Source organism: Saimiri boliviensis, chromosome 14 (assembly GCF_048565385.1).
Source record: "Saimiri boliviensis isolate mSaiBol1 chromosome 14, mSaiBol1.pri, whole genome shotgun sequence".
In the NCBI taxonomy this organism is placed as follows: Eukaryota; Metazoa; Chordata; class Mammalia; order Primates; family Cebidae; genus Saimiri; species Saimiri boliviensis.
Genome location: NC_133462.1, coordinates 3664719 through 3682500, shown reverse-complemented (window position 1 = coordinate 3682500; position 17782 = coordinate 3664719). Strand labels below are relative to the sequence as shown.

At 56.0% G+C, this 17782-nt stretch overlaps 2 protein-coding genes and 1 non-coding gene across 6 annotated transcripts in view; 1 reads left to right on the top strand and 2 right to left on the bottom strand.

The window, feature by feature from the left end:
• The first annotated feature begins 248 nt into the window (after nt 1-248).
• On the top strand, nt 249-352 carry LOC120362905 (small nucleolar RNA U13). Its single transcript, XR_005578696.1, has one exon. It is a non-coding gene; the product is annotated as a small nucleolar RNA U13 (small nucleolar RNA).
• A 6119-nt stretch (nt 353-6471) lies between these two features.
• Nucleotides 6472-14508, bottom strand: SYT5 (synaptotagmin 5). Of its 2 annotated transcripts, none has more exons than XM_010332653.3 (9): nt 14317-14508; nt 13144-13267; nt 12383-12555; nt 9598-9717; nt 9295-9462; nt 8769-8936; nt 8399-8513; nt 8035-8168; nt 6472-7037 (listed from the first exon to the last, which is right to left on the bottom strand). In XM_010332653.3, the coding sequence occupies exons 2-9, from the start codon at nt 13220-13222 to the stop codon at nt 6837-6839; spliced, it is 1158 nt and encodes a 385-aa protein (XP_010330955.1). In that variant the 5' UTR covers nt 13223-13267; nt 14317-14508; the 3' UTR covers nt 6472-6836. The 2 variants fall into 2 exon arrangements, with proteins under 2 accessions (XP_010330955.1, XP_003944722.1); XM_003944673.4 differs by having other exon boundaries at nt 8399-8516; nt 14317-14507.
• Nucleotides 14509-15424: 916 nt separating this feature from the next.
• The window catches only part of PTPRH (protein tyrosine phosphatase receptor type H), a 28817-nt gene continuing 26459 nt past the window's right edge, over nt 15425-17782 (bottom strand). For all 3 annotated transcript variants that reach the window (XM_074385911.1, XM_074385910.1, XM_074385912.1), the window contains 2 exons: nt 16218-16353; nt 15425-16094 (listed from right to left, as the gene is read on the bottom strand). In XM_074385911.1, coding sequence (XP_074242012.1) covers nt 15945-16094; nt 16218-16353 — 286 coding nt within the window. In that variant the 3' untranslated portion in view covers nt 15425-15944. The remainder of the gene's footprint in view (nt 16095-16217; nt 16354-17782) is intronic.

The following is a 17782-nucleotide window of genomic DNA, read 5'->3' as shown; positions in this document are numbered from 1 at the left end:
TTATTTCTTGTTTTTTACTTTTTTCTTTTCTCCATCTCCCTTTGCTCGTAGGTAACTGAACTTTTATCCATCCAAATAAAGTGAAGTATCTAGACTTTAGACTGCAGACCTCTGAGCCCCATCCCCGCCCCAGCCCAGCATGGGTTCTACCACACGGAGCTGCCCACTGAGGCGCAGGTTATTACAAATTCAGGACTCTTGTGAGCTGGTTATTAGCACAAGCAGTAATAATTTAAACTTACAGCTAGATCCTTTTGTAGTTTCTAAGCGAGATGATTGGGTGTTCACGCGCATGTGTGAGATGCGCCCCCCTCAAACCTTGTTACGACATCGGCACATGACCCTTCTGACATGAACAACAACAACAAAAAATTACACTTAAATTCCGTAATTGTACAGTTAAATGCACTGCATTAAAATAAGGGTAAGTCGCCCGGGGGCGGTGGCTCACGCCTGTAATCCCAGCACTTTGGGAGGTCGAGGTGGGCAGATCACTTGATGTTAGGAGTTGGAGACTAGCCTAGCCGCGAGTCTACTTTTAAAAAAATAAGAAAATTAGCAGTGAGCCGAGAAGGCGCCATTGCACTCCAGCCTGGGCGGCTGAGCGAGACTAAGTCTCAAAAAAAAAAGAAAGAAAGAAAGAAAAAGAAAACCAGTATCCCATCTATCTCCCCATTTATCTTTCCTCAGTCCCTGGCAACCAGGAATCTACTTTCTGTCCCTATGAATTTGTCAGTTCAGGGGATTTCTTACGGATGGAATTCTGCAATATGCAGCCTTTTGTGTCTGGCTTCCTCCACTTGGCATAATACACCCAGGACTCATCCATGCTGAAGTACAAATCAGTGCTTCCTTCTGTTTTTATGACCAAATAATATTCCACTGTTTTTCCCCCTAACCTTTGCAAGCTTCATTCCTTCTTGTCATTCAAGTAATGGCCCAGACCGAACCTCCTCAGGAGGGCTGCCCTGATTACCCTCCCTAAATTATCTCAGCCCTTTTACGTTTTTGTCCCAGGGTGGATTACCACTTGTAATTGTTTTATCCTTCCTATAACTCTGCTTTCTAGTTGAGACAGGGACCCAAGGACCGCATTTTCATCATCTAAATCAATCCCAGAATTTAGTGACAGGCTTTCTGGCTATGTGATTCAAAGGATTTCTTTCTTTCTTTTTTTTTTTTTTTTTTTTTTTTTTTGAGACGGAGTTTCGCTGTTGTTACCCAGGCTGGAGTGCAATGGCGCGATCTCGGCTCACCGCAACCTCCGCCTCCTGGGTTCAGGCAATTCTCCTGCCTCAGCTTCCTGAGTAGCTGGGATTACAGGCACGCGCCACCATGCCCAGCTAGTTTTTTGTATTTTAGTAGAGACGGGGTTTCACCATGTTGACCAGGATGGTCTCGATCTCTCGACCTTGTGATCCACCCGCCTCGGCCTCCCAAAGTGCTGGGATTACAGGCTTGAGCCACCGCGCCCGGCCTTTTTTTTTTTTTTTAGGCTGAGTTTTGTTCTTGTTGCCCAGGCTGGAGCGCAATGGCACGATCTCAACTCACTGCAACCTCCACGTCCTGGGTTCAAGTGATTCTCCTACCTCAGCCTCCCTAGTAGCTGGGATTACAGCTGCCCGCCACCATGCCTGGATAATTCATATTTTTCGTAATGACAGGGTTTCAGCATGGTGGCCAGGCAAGTCTCAAACTCCTGACTTCAGGTGATCTGCCTGCCTCGGTCTCCCAAAATGCTGGGATTACAGGCATAAGCCACCACACCCATCCCTGAATTCTCTAAAGCACAGTTTGGACTCATTTGTCAACAGGGAATAAAAATCATGTCTATTTCATGAGTTTGCTGTGAGGTTTATTATTGGCAGTAATAGCAGTAACATAAAGAGCTGTCTTCATAAAGACATGCCCTACACCCACACACACACACATATGAAAAGTTACTGAATTCCTTTTAAGAAAAATTTAAACTCTCAAGGACATTATCATCTGTGTAGCTATTCTAATTTCACTTTTCCCATTGGCTACCAGGAAGCTTAGGAGCAAGTTTGTTCACTGCCTTCTTTTTCGATATGTGGGGGTACTTTTTTTTGTCACATTCTCCACTTAATCTGCTGATCAGAGAGTTCTCTTACCAAATTTTTTCTTTTTCTTCTTTTTTGAGACAGTGTCACTCTGTCGCCCAGGCTGGAGTGCAGTGGTGAAATCTCAGCTCACTGCAACCTCCACCCCTCGGGTTCAGGTGATTCTCCTGCCTCAGCCTCCCGAGTAGCCAGGACTACAGGTGTGTGCCACCATGCCTGGCTAATTTTGTATTTTTAATAGAGATGGGATTTCACTATGTTGGCCAGGCTGATCTTGACCTCGTGATCTGCTCACATCGGCTTACCAAAGTGCTGGGATTACAGGCATGAGCCACCACTCCCGGCTCTCTTGCCAAATCTTACAGGTCTCTGTTCACCACCCAAAATCCTGTATGTGATGAGATGAGGTAGAAGCCAATGGAACAATCATCTTTGCTAGAAACAGACTAGAAGCCAGCATTCCTTGAAAGAACAATGAAGTCGGATGCAGTGGCTTCTGCCTGTAGTCCCAGCTACCCAAGGAGGATCCTCAGGAGTTTGAAGCCAGCCTGGGAAACACAGTGAAACCCCATCTCTACAAAAATAGAAAAATAAAAAATGAGCCAGGCATGGTTGCATGCACCTGGAGTCCCAGCTACGCAGAGGTCTGGGGCAGGGGGGTCCCTTAAGTCCAGGAGGTTGAGGCTGCAGTGAGCTGTGATTGAACCGCTGTTCTGCAGCCTAGGGACAGAGTGAAAACCCCTGTCAAAAAAGAAGAAAGTAAAGAGAGAAGAAAGGAAAGAGGAAGGGGAAGGGAAGGGGGAAGGGAGGGAAGGGGAGGGGAGGGGAGGGGAAGGGGAAGGGGAAGGGGAAGGGGAAGGGGAAGGGGAAGGGGAAGGGGAAGGGAAGGGAAGGGGAAGGTGAAGGGGAAGGGAAGGGGAAGGGAAGGGAAGGGGAAGGGAAGGAAGGGAAGGGGAAGGCGAGGGGAAGGGGAAGGGGAAGGGAAGGGGAAGGGAAGGGGAAGGGGAAGGGAAGGGGAAGGGGAAGGGAAGGGAAGGGGAAGGCGAAGGGGAAGGGAAGGGGAAGGGAAGGGAAGGGGAAGGGAAGGGAAGGGAAGGGGAAGGCGAAGGGGAAGGGAAGGGGAAGGGGAAGGGGAAGGGAAGGGGAAGGGAAGGGGAAGGGAAGGGAAGGGGAAGGGAAGGGAAGGGAAGGGGAAGGTGAAGGGGAAGGGAAGGGGAAGGGAAGGGAAGGGGAAGGGAAGGGAAGGGAAGGGGAAGGCGAAGGGGAAGGGAAGGGGAAGGGGAAGGGGAAGGGAAGGGGAAGGGAAGGGGAAGGGGAAGGGAAGGGGAAGGGGAAGGGAAGGGAAGGGGAAGGCGAAGGGGAAGGGAAGGGGAAGGGGAAGGGAAGGGGAAGGGGAAGGGAAGGGAAGGGGAAGGTGAAGGGGAAGGGAAGGGGAAGGGAAGGGGAAGGGGAAGGGAAGGGGAAGGGGAAGGGAAGGGAAGGGGAAAGCGAAGGGGAAGGGAAGGGGAAGGGAAGGGAAGGGGAAGGTGAAGGGGAAGGGAAGGGGAAGGGGAAGGGGAAGGGAAGGGGAAGGGGAAGGGAAGGGAAGGGGAAGGGAAGGGAAGGGGAAGGCGAAGGGGAAGGGAAGGGGAAGGGGAAGGGAAGGGGAAGGGGAAGGGAAGGGAAGGGGAAGGTGAAGGGGAAGGGAAGGGGAAGGGGAAGGGGAAGGGAAGGGGAAGGGGAAGGGAAGGGGAAGGGGAAGGGAAGGGAAGGGGAAGGCGAAGGGGAAGGGAAGGGGAAGGGGAAGGGAAGGGGAAGGGGAAGGGAAGGGAAGGTGAAGGGGAAGGGAAGGGGAAGGGGAAGGGGAAGGGAAGGGGAAGGGGAAGGGAAGGGGGAAGGGGAAGGGAAGGGAAGGGGAAGGCGAAGGGGAAGGGAAGGGGAAGGGGAAGGGGAAGGGAAGGGAAGGGGAAGGGAAGGGGAAGGAGAAGGGAAGGGGAAGGGGAAGGGAAGGGGAAGGGGAAGGGGAAAGGAAGGGGAAGGGGAAGGGGAAGGGGAAGGGAAGGGGAAGGGGATGGGGAAGGGAAGGGGAAGGGGAAGGGGAAGGGAAGGGGAAGGGGAAGGCGAAGGGGAAGGGAAGGGGAAGGGGAAGGGGAAGGGAAGGGGAAGGGGAAGGGGAAGGGAAGGGGAAGGGGAAGGGAAGGGGAAGGCGAAGGGGAAGGGAAGGGGGAAAGGGAAGGGGAAGGGAAGGGGAAGGGGAAGGGGAAGGGAAGGGGAAGGGGAAGGGGAAGGGGAAGGGAAGGGGAAGGGGAAGGCGAAGGGGAAGGGAAGGGGAAGGGGAAGGGGAAGGGAAGGGAAAGGGGAAGGGAAGGGGAAGGGGAAGGGAAGGGGAAGGGAAGGGGAAGGGGGAAGGCGAAGGGGAAGGGAAGGGGAAGGGGAAGGGGAAGGGAAGGGGAAGGGAAGGGGAAGGGGAAGGGAAGGGGGAAGGGGAAGGGAAGGGAAGGGGAAGGCGAAGGGGAAGGGAAGGGGAAGGGGAAGGGAAGGGGAAGGGGAAGGGAAGGGAAGGGGAAGGTGAAGGGGAAGGGAAGGGGAAGGGAAGGGGAAGGGGAAGGGAAGGGGAAGGGGAAGGGAAGGGGAAGGGGAAAGCGAAGGGGAAGGGAAGGGGAAGGGAAGGGAAGGGGAAGGTGAAGGGGAAGGGAAGGGGAAGGGGAAGGGGAAGGGAAGGGGAAGGGGAAGGGAAGGGGAAGGGGAAAGGGAAGGGACGGGGAAGGCGCCGCGGGAAGGGAAGGGGAAGGGGAAGGGAAGGGGAAGGGGAAGGGAAGGGAAGGGGAAGGTGAAGGGGAAGGGAAGGGGAAGGGGAAGGGAAGGGAAGGGGAAGGGGAAGGGAAGGGGAAGGGGAAGGGAAGGGAAGGGGAAGGCGAAGGGGAAGGGAAGGGGAAGGGGAAGGGAAGGGGAAGGGGAAGGGAAGGGAAGGGGAAGGTGAAGGGGAAGGGAAGGGGAAGGGGAAGGGGAAGGGGAAGGGGAAGGGGAAGGGAAGGGGAAGGGGAAGGGAGGGAAGGGGAAGGCGAAGGGGAAGGGAAGGGGAAGGGGAAGGGGAAGGGAAGGGGAAAGGGAAGGGGAAGGAGAAGGGAAGGGGAAGGGGAAGGGAAGGGGAAGGGGAAGGGGAAAGGAAGGGGAAGGGGAAGGGGAAGGGGAAGGGAAGGGGAAGGGGATGGGGAAGGGAAGGGGAAGGGGAAGGGGAAGGGAAGGGGAAGGGGAAGGCGAAGGGGAAGGGAAGGGGAAGGGGAAGGGGAAGGGAAGGGGAAGGGGAAGGGGAAGGGAAGGGGAAGGGGAAGGGAAGGGGAAGGCGAAGGGGAAGGGAAGGGGAAAGGGAAGGGGAAGGGAAGGGGAAGGGGAAGGGGAAGGGAAGGGGAAGGGGAAGGGGAAGGGGAAGGGAAGGGGAAGGGGAAGGCGAAGGGGAAGGGAAGGGGAAGGGGAAGGGGAAGGGAAGGGAAAGGGGAAGGGAAGGGGAAGGGGAAGGGAAGGGGAAGGGGAAGGGGAAGGGGAAGGGGAAGGGAAGGGGAAGGGGAAAGGAAGGGGAAGGGGAAGGGAAGGGGAAGGGGAAGGGAAGGGGAAGGGGAAGGGAAGGGGAAGGGGAAGGGAAGGGGAAGGGGAAAGGAAGGGGAAGGGGAATGGGAAGGGGAAAGGAAGGGGAAGGGGAAGGGGAAGGGGAAGGGAAGGGGGAAGGGGAAGGGAAGGGGAAGGGGAAGGGGAGGGGAAGGGAAAGGGAAGGGGAAGAGAAGGGGAGGAAGGAAGGAAGGAAAGGCGAGAAGAAAGAGAGAAAGGAGGAGGAAGGAAGAAGAGAAACAAAAGGGAGAGAGGTGAAGAGGAAGCCGCTGGCCTTCCTTGCTGTCCTTGGCCCTCCCTTCCGTCGGCCTGCCTCCGGGCTTTCCTTTCCCTGGCCTGTCCGTGCTGCTGCTTGAGCTCCTTTGCCTTCCTTGATGACAGTAAGTCGCTGGGGGTGCAGGTCTGTGTTTGCATCTATTCTGGGGCCCCAGCATTCAACAGAAGCCCTCGGGGAACATAGAATGGAAGACACGACGGAGGAAGGGAGGCAGACACGGGTATGAAGATCGGTATGAGTCACGGGTGAGCACGCGAGTGGATACATTCACCGACCAGCAAAGGGACTCGCCGACTCCTCACAGCCACCCTGTGGCAGGAATCGTCATCATCCCACATTCCCCAGAGGAAGAAACTCAGGCTCAGAGTGGTGAGTGAGGAATGAACGGGTGAGAGTGTGAGGGGTCCCTGGGGCCGGGCCAGGACGAACAGCACTCACGGCGCCCTGCGCCTCCCATTCCTGGAAACAAGGTTTCCTCCTGGGCCCCAGCCCTTGCCCACCCCCTTCAAAGAGCAGGGGCCCAAGCCACCGGAGCTGCTGAATATTTATTTGGCCCCAGGAGCAGTGCAGGGACGGGCTGTGTTGGAAGAGAGAGGAGAACAGACTAGGTTGGTGATTGTCAAAGCGGGGGGGGGGGGGGGGGCAGGACCAGGGGGCAGGGGAAACCAGGCTGCCTTTCCTTCCCAGGGGTCGCTGGGGCATCTGGGTGTGTGGGTGGGGGTCTGGGGAGTGTGCTGGAAAGTTGTGATTGGCATCGTTGTGGGTGAGAGGCAGGAATGGATCGGCTGGTTGGGGTGGGGCTGCGGAGAGAGTAGCGGTCAGAGGCTTCAGGGTGGGGCTGGCTTGGCTTTGGCGGGTCTCGGGAGTCTGGGGTCAGGGGCTTGGGGTAGGAGTCAGGGCGCAGGCAGCAGCCTCACTCTGTCCGGGGGCCGCAGCGAGTGCCACTGGGCAATGGGCCGCCGCGGATTGGCCAGCATGTCCGCCCAGTGCCGCAGGCCAGCCCCGCCGGCGGCCGCCCCCACGGCCACCCTCCCGATGGCCTCGTTCTTGCCCAGCTTGTCGTAGTCCAGCACGGTCAGCTCCACCTGCACCTTCTGGGGTGAGCGCGGGAGGAAGAGGGGAGAGGAGCGTGAGGGAAGGAGGCCCCGAAAAGAGGGTGTCCGGTTTCACGGCTGAGGGTACCTTCTGGCTGCCACCCGAGGGCTCGGGGCCCCGGAGCTCGAGACGGGGTGGGGGAGTGGGAGGTGGGAGGGACGGAGCCTGCGGTGAGGAGGCGGCTTTGGCGCCTTGCTTCCTGCGCAGCCAGATTTCTCGGGAAATGAACCCTCAGGATGGTTGCGGAGGGGGTGTTCGGCGTCCCGCTAGGGGAGCAGCCTCCTAAGAGCGGCAAAGCTGCAGAACTTTCCCAGGGGCCTGGCTAGAGTAGGCTCGTCCCTAAAGGACTGAAGGGAGGTCTCTCTTTCTTAGAACCACGTTCTTGAGGAGGGCGGGGCATCCCGGTCGTGCCTGGGGGGGTCGGGGAATTCTGGTCCTGCTTACGGGCGGGGCATCTGGTCCCGCGTGGGGGGTGAGCATCCTGGTCCTGCTTGGGGCAGGGCATCCCGGTCGTGCCTGGGGGGGTCGGGGAATTCTGGTCCTGCTTAGGGGCGGGGCATCCTGGTCCTGCTTAGGGTTGGGGCATCCTGGTCCCGCATAGGGGGCGGACATCCTGGTCCCGCGTGGGGGCAAGGCATCCCGGTCTTGCCAGGGGTGCAGGGAATTCTGGTTCTGCTTAGGGGCGGGGCATCTGGTCCCGCGTGGGGGGCGGGACATCCTGGTCCTGCTTGGGATGGGGCATGCTGGTTTTGTCTTGGGGGAAGGGCATCCCGGTCCTGCTTAGAGCAGATAGGATACCCACACCTAATTTTAAGGAGACCCTTCCTGGAGTGGATGGGGCTTCCTGGTCCTCCTAGGAGGAAACAAGACTGAGAACAAACAGAAGCTCAGACTTCCACTCACCTGGTTTCTAGGGGGATGCTAAAAAGTCTCTCCCTGTAGCAACGGCGATTACTAAGGCTCTGGGCTCTTGGAGAGGGGCCGGTCTGAGCTCACCTGGACTTGGTCACAGGGCACCTCAAAGCTGAAAGCCTCGTTGTAATAGGGGTTCAGAGTGTTCTTCTTGATGGTGGTTTTCTTCTTCCGCACCTTTTTGCCGCCCTGCAGCAGGTGGACCTTGACGTACGGATCTGGGGAGAGGAAGGAGGCGTCTTACGGCCCCCACTGCTGAGTTATTGGACCAACATAGAAACACCGCCTACATCCTTTAGGTCTCCGTATCCATGGTCCAAAATCCATGCCTTCCACGGCAGCCTGGGCCTCCCTCTCCCCCAAGAAACCCTCGGGGCTCAGAAACTGTCGGAATGAGAACCCAACCCACGCCAGCCCCACGCACCCCACTCCCTCGCTTCCCACACACCTGACAGTCCTCCTACATCCATCTTCTTCAAGTTTTTAGCCTCCAGGACGATAACGGTGAGCTTCCCGGCCGTAGGGACATAGCGGAGGGAAAAGCAGATGTCCCCAAGCTTCTCCTGCTGAAAGGAGGAGAGGGGCCCATCACCAGAGCCCCGGCTCCGCATCCATCCCTCCCTCCATCTTTCTTTCCTCCCCACACTTTGGAATGGAACGGTCCACACTTGAGGACCCAGGTGTACGATCCGAGGAGTGGAAGAGGTTTTAATCCACTCCGCCTTCCGGGTCTGGAAGGCCTGTGATCTGATTGGCTCAGGGAGTTGTGGGCGGGGCGGGCCTAGGGCGTGGCTTGGAGCATGGCGGCTCCCTCTCACCTCCTCCCGCGGAGCCGCCTGCAGCTCCCGCCAGGCCTGCACCGGCCGCCCCAGGTCCACGGAGCTCATGGGGACCCGCACCTCCCCGATGGCGTCGTTGCGAGAGAAGCGGTCGAAGTCGTACACCGCCATGACCAGCACCCTGCCCCCCAGCTCCACATAGGGGACCTGCAGTGCACAGAGAATGCGCCGCGGACAGCAGGAAGTCAGAGAGAGAGAGTGGGGCGCAGCACATCGAGGTGGACGGCACACGGTCCAAGCGAATAGTGGGGGGAACTCAAATGGAGAAGTCCAGGGATCCATGGGAAAAAAAAATCACGGGTCAGTGGAACCCAAATGGTACCGCCAAAGGAACAGGCTACAACCCGGGCGTCAGTAGTGCCCAGGGTCCAGTGGAATAGCCCTAGAGCTGGTAGCTGCCACCTGAGCTGTGGCCGCCTCCAGGAAAAGCGGAAGCGATCAGTCCCCTGGGTTCCAGGGACTGGACGTATGCTATGCAGCACGGGGCCTGACAGCAGGAGCTCACCTTGAAGGCGAAGGTCTCCCCAAAGTGAGGGTTCAGTGTCTGCCGATGCACCTTGGTCTCGTACCGCCTCCGCTTGTCCGGCAGCAAGTAGACCAGCACGTAGGGGTCCGAGGAGCCACCCAGATCCAAGGCTGCCAATCCCTCTGCTTGCAGAATGCCCACCAGCAGCTGCAGGGCGCGGGGCACAGTGGGAGAGGCGGGGGAGGTGGGCAACAGTCTTAGCCTCGCTTCCATGGTTCCTTTCAGAAGGGGTTGGAACCCCCGGGACCCTCCCTCCAAAGCATCCCCTTCCTCCACACCCACCTGGCCACTCTGGAAGTCATAATCCAAGGAGTACTGCAGTCGTCCTAGCTCATGCTTGCCTGCCACCTGCTGCCCTGGCCCAGATGTTGCTGGCTCCAGCTCCTCCACTTCTGGCTGCACCTTAGAGAGCCAGGGGTAAGAGTAGGTGAAGTCTTCCCCTGACAGCAGTATCCTTCAGGCGCAGAAGCCAAGGGAGGCTCACAGGTTTCTTGGGCTATACCTGAGCGCTGACAAGCTAAGCAGAGTCAGTATTTGACTAGTGATGTCTGCTACAGGCAAGAAATGGACATAGTAACACATGCGGTATGCTTGTGAAAGTTCAATTAGTGATGTCTGCTGTGGGCAGGGGCTAGACGTGTTTGTCATGTTTAGCTTAAAATAAGTGTGGATACGGCCGGGCGCGGTGGCTCAAGCCTGTAATCCCAGCACTTTGGGAGGCCGAGGCGGGTGGATCACGAGGTCGAGAGATCGAGACCATCCTGGTCAACATGGTGAAACCCCGTCTCTACTAAAAATACAAAAAACTAGCTGGGCGTGGTGGCGCGTGCCTGTAATCCCAGCTACTTAGGAGGCTGAGGCAGGAGAATTGCCTGAGCCCAGGAGGTGGAGGTTGCAGTGAGCCGAGATCGCGCCATTGCACTCCAGCCTGGGTAACAAGAGCGAAACTCCGTCTCAAAAAAATAAATAAATAAATAAGTGTGGATAGTGTCTCATTGCCCACAGGAATGATGTAGATTTTATTTCACATGCTAATAGATGTATTGGGATGGTAGTCCAAACTGCCATGTTTGCTAGTGATCTTAGCACAGCAAAATATGGAGGAGAAATGGAATATTTACTGTGTACTTGTCATTCTAAAGTAGAATCAAAAAGCAGAAGGTGGCCGGGCGCGGTGGCTCAAGCCTGTAATCCCAGCACTTTGGGAGGCCGAGGCGGGTGGATCACGAGGTCAAGAGATCGAGACCATCCTGGTCAACATGGTGAAACCCCGTCACTACTAAAAATACAAAAAATTAGCTGGGCATGGTGGTGCGTGCCTGTAATCCCAGCTACTCAGGAGGCTGAGGCAGGAGAATTGCCTGAACCCAGGAGGCGGAGGTTGCGGTGAGCCGAGATCGCGCCATTGCACTCCAGCCTGGGCAACAAGAGCGAAACTCCGTCTCAAAAAAAAAAAAAAAAAAAAAAGCAGAGGGTGTCTCCTTAACCTAAGCCAGCAATTCTTAAAATTCAGTGTGAATCTGAATTCCCCTGAGTCCTGTGGCAAAATGTCTGAGGTCACCTCTTTAGGGATTCTAACTCAATAGGTCAGGTGCTAGCTCCAGAATTTGGATTTCAACAAGTACTCTGTGTGACTCTGATGCACATGGTCTTTGAACATCATCAGTTTAAGGGATAGGGATAGGGCTGGACACCAGGGCCCTAAATGGCATCCTTTATGGATAGTAATGGTAACAGCTCCTTACTGAGAAGGAAAGGGGAAATACCAAGTTAGTGACCACAAACTTGAGGCTCAGAGAGGGACAGTGAATTCTCCAAGGTCACAGAATGGGAAATGGTCCTTCTTGGTTGGAAATCTAGGGCTGTCTGGCTCCCAGGTAACCATAGCACTCTGCACGGAGAGGCTTAATGTTCAGACCCTGCAGTGACCGCTTTCCATTCCCATGGCCTCATCCAGTGCAAATCTCTTTCATTCTCTCCAGGCTGCTGCTGCACTGACCTCCTCCCTGGATTCCTCGCCCCACATCTGCCCAACACAGGGATTCCAGAGGAGTCATTCTAACAACATCTGACCCTGTCCCTCATGCTCAAAACATATTTGTAGCTTTCCTCACCCTCATGATGTGCATACTGCTGAGTTCTCCAAACAGTACACTCCAGAGTGAAGCTATTGTGAAAAACGACTTTGTTCTCCAAATAAGCCTTAGAATCCGGATATGGGGCTTCAGCACCTGCACCTCCTTAGACTAGAATGTCCTTCTCTCTGCTCTGTTAGCTCTGTCCTTTAAGTCACCTCCACCATGAAGCCTCTTCTGTCTGACCCTCTGTTTAAAATTTTTTCTTACTGTAAATATGTTCCATTTTCTGAAAGAAATCAGCACATCTCAAAGTATTCTGGCACAAAGCTGGTTTTCAGCTTTCAGAGCCATTTATTTACTTGTTTAGTTATCAGAGACAGAATCTCGCTCTGTCACTCAGGCTGGAATGCAGTGGTACAATCTCAGCTCACTGCAGCCTCCACCTCCCCGTTTCAAGTGATTCTTGTGCCTCAGCCTCCCAAATAGCTGGAGGCGTGTGCCACCATACCCAGCTAATTTTTTGTATTTTTAGTAGAGACAGGGTTTCACCATGTTGCCCAGGCTAGTCTCGAACTCTTGAGCTCAGGCATTCCGTCCACCTCAGCCTCCCAAAGTGCTAGGATTACAGACCTGAGCCATGGCGCCTGGCCCAGAGCTAAATATTTATTTTTCTGTAGGTTTCTATACAGTGAGATGCTTTTTCTGCACTCCTATAAGACCCTGTAGTATGGCACATATTACCCTGTGTGGTGAGTGTCTGTGTCAGTGCCTGACTCTCCCACCAGATTAGGAAGTTCTTGTGAACAGCAACTAGATCTGTTCCATCTCCTGGTCCCCAGAGTCCAGTTGAGGGCTAGACACACAGGGAGGATGAGTCAATAAGGTGGGTTCCTATAGGAGGGAAGGGAGCAGGGACTGGGACCAGCTGGGCCATTGAGAGGAGCGGGGTATGGGAAGGGGCCAGGTTGAGGGGCTGCGCTGGGCCACACCTTGTCTATGTAACTCTGGCCCAGCCCCTTCACTTCCTGAAGATGGACCTGGGCTTGGGCCTGGCTCTTCTTGCCCGTCCGCCTCCGACAGCGCTTCCGGTAGAGACAGAAACAGCAGCTGAAGAAGAGGAGGCCTGAGACCAGCACGATGGTGGCCAGGGCCCAGGGAGGCACTGCAGAGCGGTGGAGGAGAAAACACACACTAACGCCTGGGCTGTGCGAGGGCTGATTCAATCCCGATTACACGTGGAAGCTGGAATGCTGGCCTCCTTTTCCCTCTAGCAATTTTCATTCCATTTCTTCCTGTGTTTTTCTTCCACCTAATCTGGCCTATAGAGAGATTCGATGCCCTAACCCAGACTGACACCATCTGATTTCCTTGCTTTTTAGTTCTGCCTTTCCTTACCGCCCCCCACCTCTCACACCCCCACCGCCCCCGCCAATTTCTGCTGAACTCCTGATGCTTTTAGAAGAAGCCCTGCTCCTCATCAGGCCTCAGTTTCCTTATCTGTAAAAGAAGGGCTAAGTGGACCTTCGAATTCTAAGATCTCATTCCATGCAACCCCCCTTGATCCCGTTTCGATTTTTGTTGCAAATCTGTTCCTTCCTTTCCCCGATTTCGTTCGCATTCCAGTCCAGGATAAGGACCCTGAATCCCAGCCGGATTTTCCAGCCCGCCTGCAAGAGTACACCCGTCCGAATCCCGCCCCTCAGAATCCTGGTCGGGCTTTCTCTCTGCTCAGCCCCCGGGTCTTGCTCACCTGGGCCGTGGCTGATGCGACTGGAGTCTGGAGGCGTGTCGGGCGATGGAGGCCCCGGGGTTGGGGGCTCCGGGAACATGGTGGCCGAGTCCTAGAGTCTTTTCTGCAGAGGCACTCAAACACCCTAGTCCCCCATTCCCACCCCAGACGTCCCTTGAGTCCCACGCACAACAAAAAACTTCAACTCCCATGAGGCCCCCGCGCGAACAGCCGCACAGAAACCGGTCAGCCACCGCGAGTCATGCTGGGAGTTGTAGTTTCAGCTTCCCCACGCTTGAGATGGGGTGTTCAGGACCCAGTTCCATCCCAAAGGGATACCCGCTTCCCCCGCGCCTCCACAGGCATCCCGCTGACTTCTGCCTCTTCCTCGCCCCTCCGCAGGGCCTGAACCGGAAGCGGGTGAAGGCAAGCGTGGCAACCAGCGGACCGCGTTGCCCAGAGCAACAGCCTGGCTCCTCTCGGGCGGGGTGGGAGCAAAGCTGGTTGCCCGGGCAACGGTCTGTTGCCAGGACAACGGGCGGGGCTGACGCACAGACGCGGAGTCCCGGTGGGGCAGGCTCGCTCCCGGCCCCACCGGTGCCTGGGAACCTCCAATACCCGAAATGGGATCCTGAGGTCCCGCGATGTGGGGAGGGGGCAGCCTGCGGTCCGAGCGCCCACAGCCGGTTCCTCCCTCCGCACCTCGTCCTGGGAACTGAGACGCAGGTTCCCCCTTCCCTCTCCCCCTCTTTGCTGGAGGGCGGGTCGGGGGCTGCCAGGCGCCTGTGCTGAGCCCCCCTCATCCTTCTTGGCCTGTTGGTCTCTCCACGCATCTGCGCTGTCTTCACACCTGTTCTCGTGACCGCCTCAGTCTCCACGCTCTCTTGTCCCCAAATAGGCGTCGTCCCTCTGTCTGCCTCCTCATCCCGCCTGTGTCTCTGTCCTATCGCCTGGCCTCTGTCCCCAGGGTCTCTCCTCCTCCCCTCCGCCTGCGCCCCCCTCCCCGCCCTCCGCTCTTTGTCTTCTCCACACCCGTCTCGCGTCCCTAAATCCCAGTCTCCCCGCTTCAGGCTCGAGCCCTCCCTCCCACTGCCTCTGTTGGTCTCCCCAGAGCCCCAGCCCCCACTCCCACACACATTTCCTCTAGGAATGCGGATTTGGATGGGCTGAGGTGGGGGTCCCGGCAGCTCCTACCTGCTCGGCGGCCGGACGGGACACTCCCGGGAGACGCCGAGGCGCCAGCCCCGCCCGGACCCCGCCCCCCGCACGTGGGCGGTGGCGCTGTCCCGGGTGCTGATCGCGGAGCTCGGCGGGGCGGAGGAGCCGCGGCGCAGAGCCGGATCCCGGGCGCGCCTGTGAGCCCGTGTGCGTGTGCGCGCGTGTGTGGTGTGTATTGTGTGTGTGCCCGTATTTGGTCTCCTGTAGGCAGAAAACCCCGCCCCGCCCCTCCTCTCGCCCCCACCCGGGAACCTCGATGGCGCCCACAGATGTTTATCCTGGTGCCTTCGAATTTTCTGCCTTCTGGTCCAGTCACTGGCCATCCACACCACTCCACTACTCCCGCCCCAACACACACAACACACACCCTATATAGCCCTAAGAACTGCATGCCAGGATAACCGGTCCTAGGACCCAGGAGACCCCAGACCCCCACTGGAGACCCAGACTCTGTGGGTATCAGCAACAAAGTCCCCACCTATCAGCCCCCAGACATTGCCCTCTAAGTTCCCCTAATGCCAGTCCCAGGGGGTAGCTGGGCCAGTGGCTCACACCTGTAACCTCAGCACTTTGGCAGGCCGAAGGGAAAGGAATGCTTGAGCCCAGGAGCTGGCAACTAACCTGGGCACATAGGAAAATCTCGTCCCTATGAAAATGAGCCGGCATGGTGGTGGCACACACTTGTGAACCCAGCTACTCTAGGGGCTGAGGTGGGAAGAGGACCTGGGGTCGGGAGGTCAAGGCTGCAGTGAGCCATTGCACTCTAGTCTGGACAACAGTGAAAGAAAAGAAAAAAGAAAAAGGAAGGGAGGGAGGGAGAGAAAGCCCAGAAGGCAAGTCCCCAAGTAACTAGCTTCAGCGAGCCCTGTCCATACTTCCCAGACCCCGGACACAGATGATTGGATGCTGTTTTCTCTGAGAGACTCAACCACTGAATCCTACATTTTTTCATGGGCAAGTGTGTGGGTCCCCCTAGTCCCCTCCTGGACGTTTGTCTCTATCCCTAGATCCCAGGGGCCCATCCCTACTCCCACCCCAATATTATTTCCAGACCCAGAAATCCATAGGACAACCGTTTCTGGGGAAAACAGTGATTTAATAAATTACGGGATAGAAGGAAACACATATGCAGACAGCGGGTGCAGGGAGACCTCGGGCACAGGGACTCCCTCCAACCTCAGATTACAGATTGATTTGGATTCTGAAGTAAAAGCAGGGCAGGATCCTGCCTGCCTTTTCTCCTTAAGTAGCCAAAATTCCAGACCTGAATTCCTTCCTGCCTCAGAATCCAGGCCCCAGCCTGTTTCTTCCTGCATCCCAGATTCCCAGCTTCCTCCTCCCTCAAAGACCTAGGAATTCCAAGCACCCACCCCTCTCCTCCTTCAAGGCACCAGGAATCCAGATCCCCTGGTCCCATAAAGTCATATGCTGAGGTCCACCAGATCACTCTCTCCTGGGGAAACTGGAGTTTGGGCTCCGAGCCCCCTCCTCCCACAGCATCCAGGAGTCTGGCAGCCTAGCCCTCTGCTCTTCCAGGAATCTGGGTTCAAGAGGGCGTCCAGAGCTTGAGGATGCCTGGGCTGCCAGCTCAGCCCTCTCATCACTTAGACCTCCAACTGGTGGGCCAGGATGGCAGCTGCATTTTCGTAAATAAGGTTTTCAACATTCTCATATATGGCCTCCTTCTCAGCTGGGGCCTGGGCTGACTGTTGGAGGAACTGCAGGATGCACTGGTGCAGGAATACATACTGGGCCTGGGGAGGAGGCATGGGAGTGAGCGAGGAGTGTCTCCCCAAGCCTGGGCTGCATGGAGCCCCAGGGTCCAATGTCCCACTGCCTCCCGTCCAGTATCACTCGGGGGCCAAGGGCTGCCTCACCTCCGTCTGCACCATCAACGGCCGGCTCTCTCTCATCTTCTTCACGAAGCTGAAGGGCCCAAGGAGACCCTCGCACTCCAGCTGCCGAAGCAGGACATCCAGGGCAATGAGGGTGCCTGTTCGGCCCACACCAGCACTAAGCAGAACAAAGAAAGGATCAGACCAAGGGGCGGGAGTGTGAGGGTCCAGGGTCATGGCTGATTGGAGGGATCTGTGTTTGAATGATGGCAATAACTATGCCTGCTCACACCTGCAATCTCAGCACTTTGGGAGGCCGAGGCAGGTAAATCACCCAAGGTCAGAAGTTCAAGACCAGCCTGGCCCACGTGGCAAAACCCCGTCTTTACTAAAAACACAAAAATTAGCCAGGTGTGGTAGCACACGCCTGTAATCCTGGCTACTTGGGAAGCTGATGCAGGAGAATTGCTTGAACCCAGGAGGCAGAGGTTACAGTGAGCTGAGATTGTGCCATTGCACTTTAACCTGGGTGAAAAGAGCAAAACTCCATCTCAAAAAAAAAAAAAAAAAAAAAAAAAAAGAAAGAAACACACGTAAAACTATGTCTAGAGTTCCTTGCATCCATTAGGCCCTGTTCTAAGTCCTCACAAACCTAAGCAGCGAGACGCATTAGCACATCCATTACACAGATGACGAAATGGAGGCTGAGTGACGTGAGGTCTCATTCCCCAGGTTACTCAGCTAGTAAGTGACAGAGCCGGGTTGGAACACAGGAAGAGGAACTCTCCAGCCAATCGGTTAAAAATTCCTTTAAATACAAAATGAGTCTTTTGTTTTGTCTCTCTCTGTCATGCAGGCTGGAGTGCAGTGGCACAATCTCAGGTCACTGCAGCCTTGGCCTCCTGGACTCAAGGGATCCTCCCACCTTGGCCTCCCAAAGTGCTGGAATTACAGGCATGAGCTGCTATGCCCGGTGGAAAAAATTAGCTATTTTAAGTTGGGCCCAGTGGCTCACACCTATAATCCCAACACTTTGGGAGGCTGAGGTGGGCAGATCACCTGAGGTCAGGTGTCTGAGACCAGCCTGGACAACATGGAGAAACTCTGTCTCCACTAAAAATAATTAGGCTGGATGCAGAGGCTTACACCTGTAATCCTAGCCCTTTGGGAGGCCAAGGTGGGTGGATCGCCTGAGCGCAGGAGTTCGAGACCATCCTGACTAACACAGTGAAACCCTGTCTCTACTAAAATACAAAAAATTAGCCAGGAGTAGTAGCATGTGCCTGTAGTCCCAGCTACTCAGAAGGCTGAGGCAGGAGGATTGCCTGAACCCAGGAGGCGGAGGTTGCAGTGAGCTGAGACTGCACCACTGTACTCCAGCCCGAGCGGCAGAGGGTGACTCCGTCTCAAAAAGTAATAATAAAATAAATAAATAAATATTGGGAAAGCAGCTGATGGGGAGGCCCTGTACTTGAGCACAAGGAAGTGTCTCCAATATTTCTCTGAATGTGTGGCCTCATCCCCTTGCTGTGCCTGCATCTCTTCTCCTTGTCTGCATTCAACCATCTCTTCCTTTACTCTTTCATCTTTTTTTTTTTTTTTTTTTT

What these genes read in the sequence shown, in the direction of transcription:
- SYT5 (XM_003944673.4), bottom strand. Translation starts at nt 13,222, where the DNA reads ATGTTCCCGGAGCCCCCAACCCCGGGGCCTCCATCGCCCGACACGCCT. An exon ending in GCCAGAGTTACATAGACAAG is followed by an intron (nt 9,718 to 12,382) that starts GTGTGGCCCAGC and finishes TGGCTCTCTAAG; the next exon opens with GTGCAGCCAGAAGTGGAGGA. An exon ending in TGCCCTGTGACCAAGTCCAG is followed by an intron (nt 7,038 to 8,034) that starts GTGAGCTCAGAC and finishes CGCTCACCCCAG; the next exon opens with AAGGTGCAGGTGGAGCTGAC.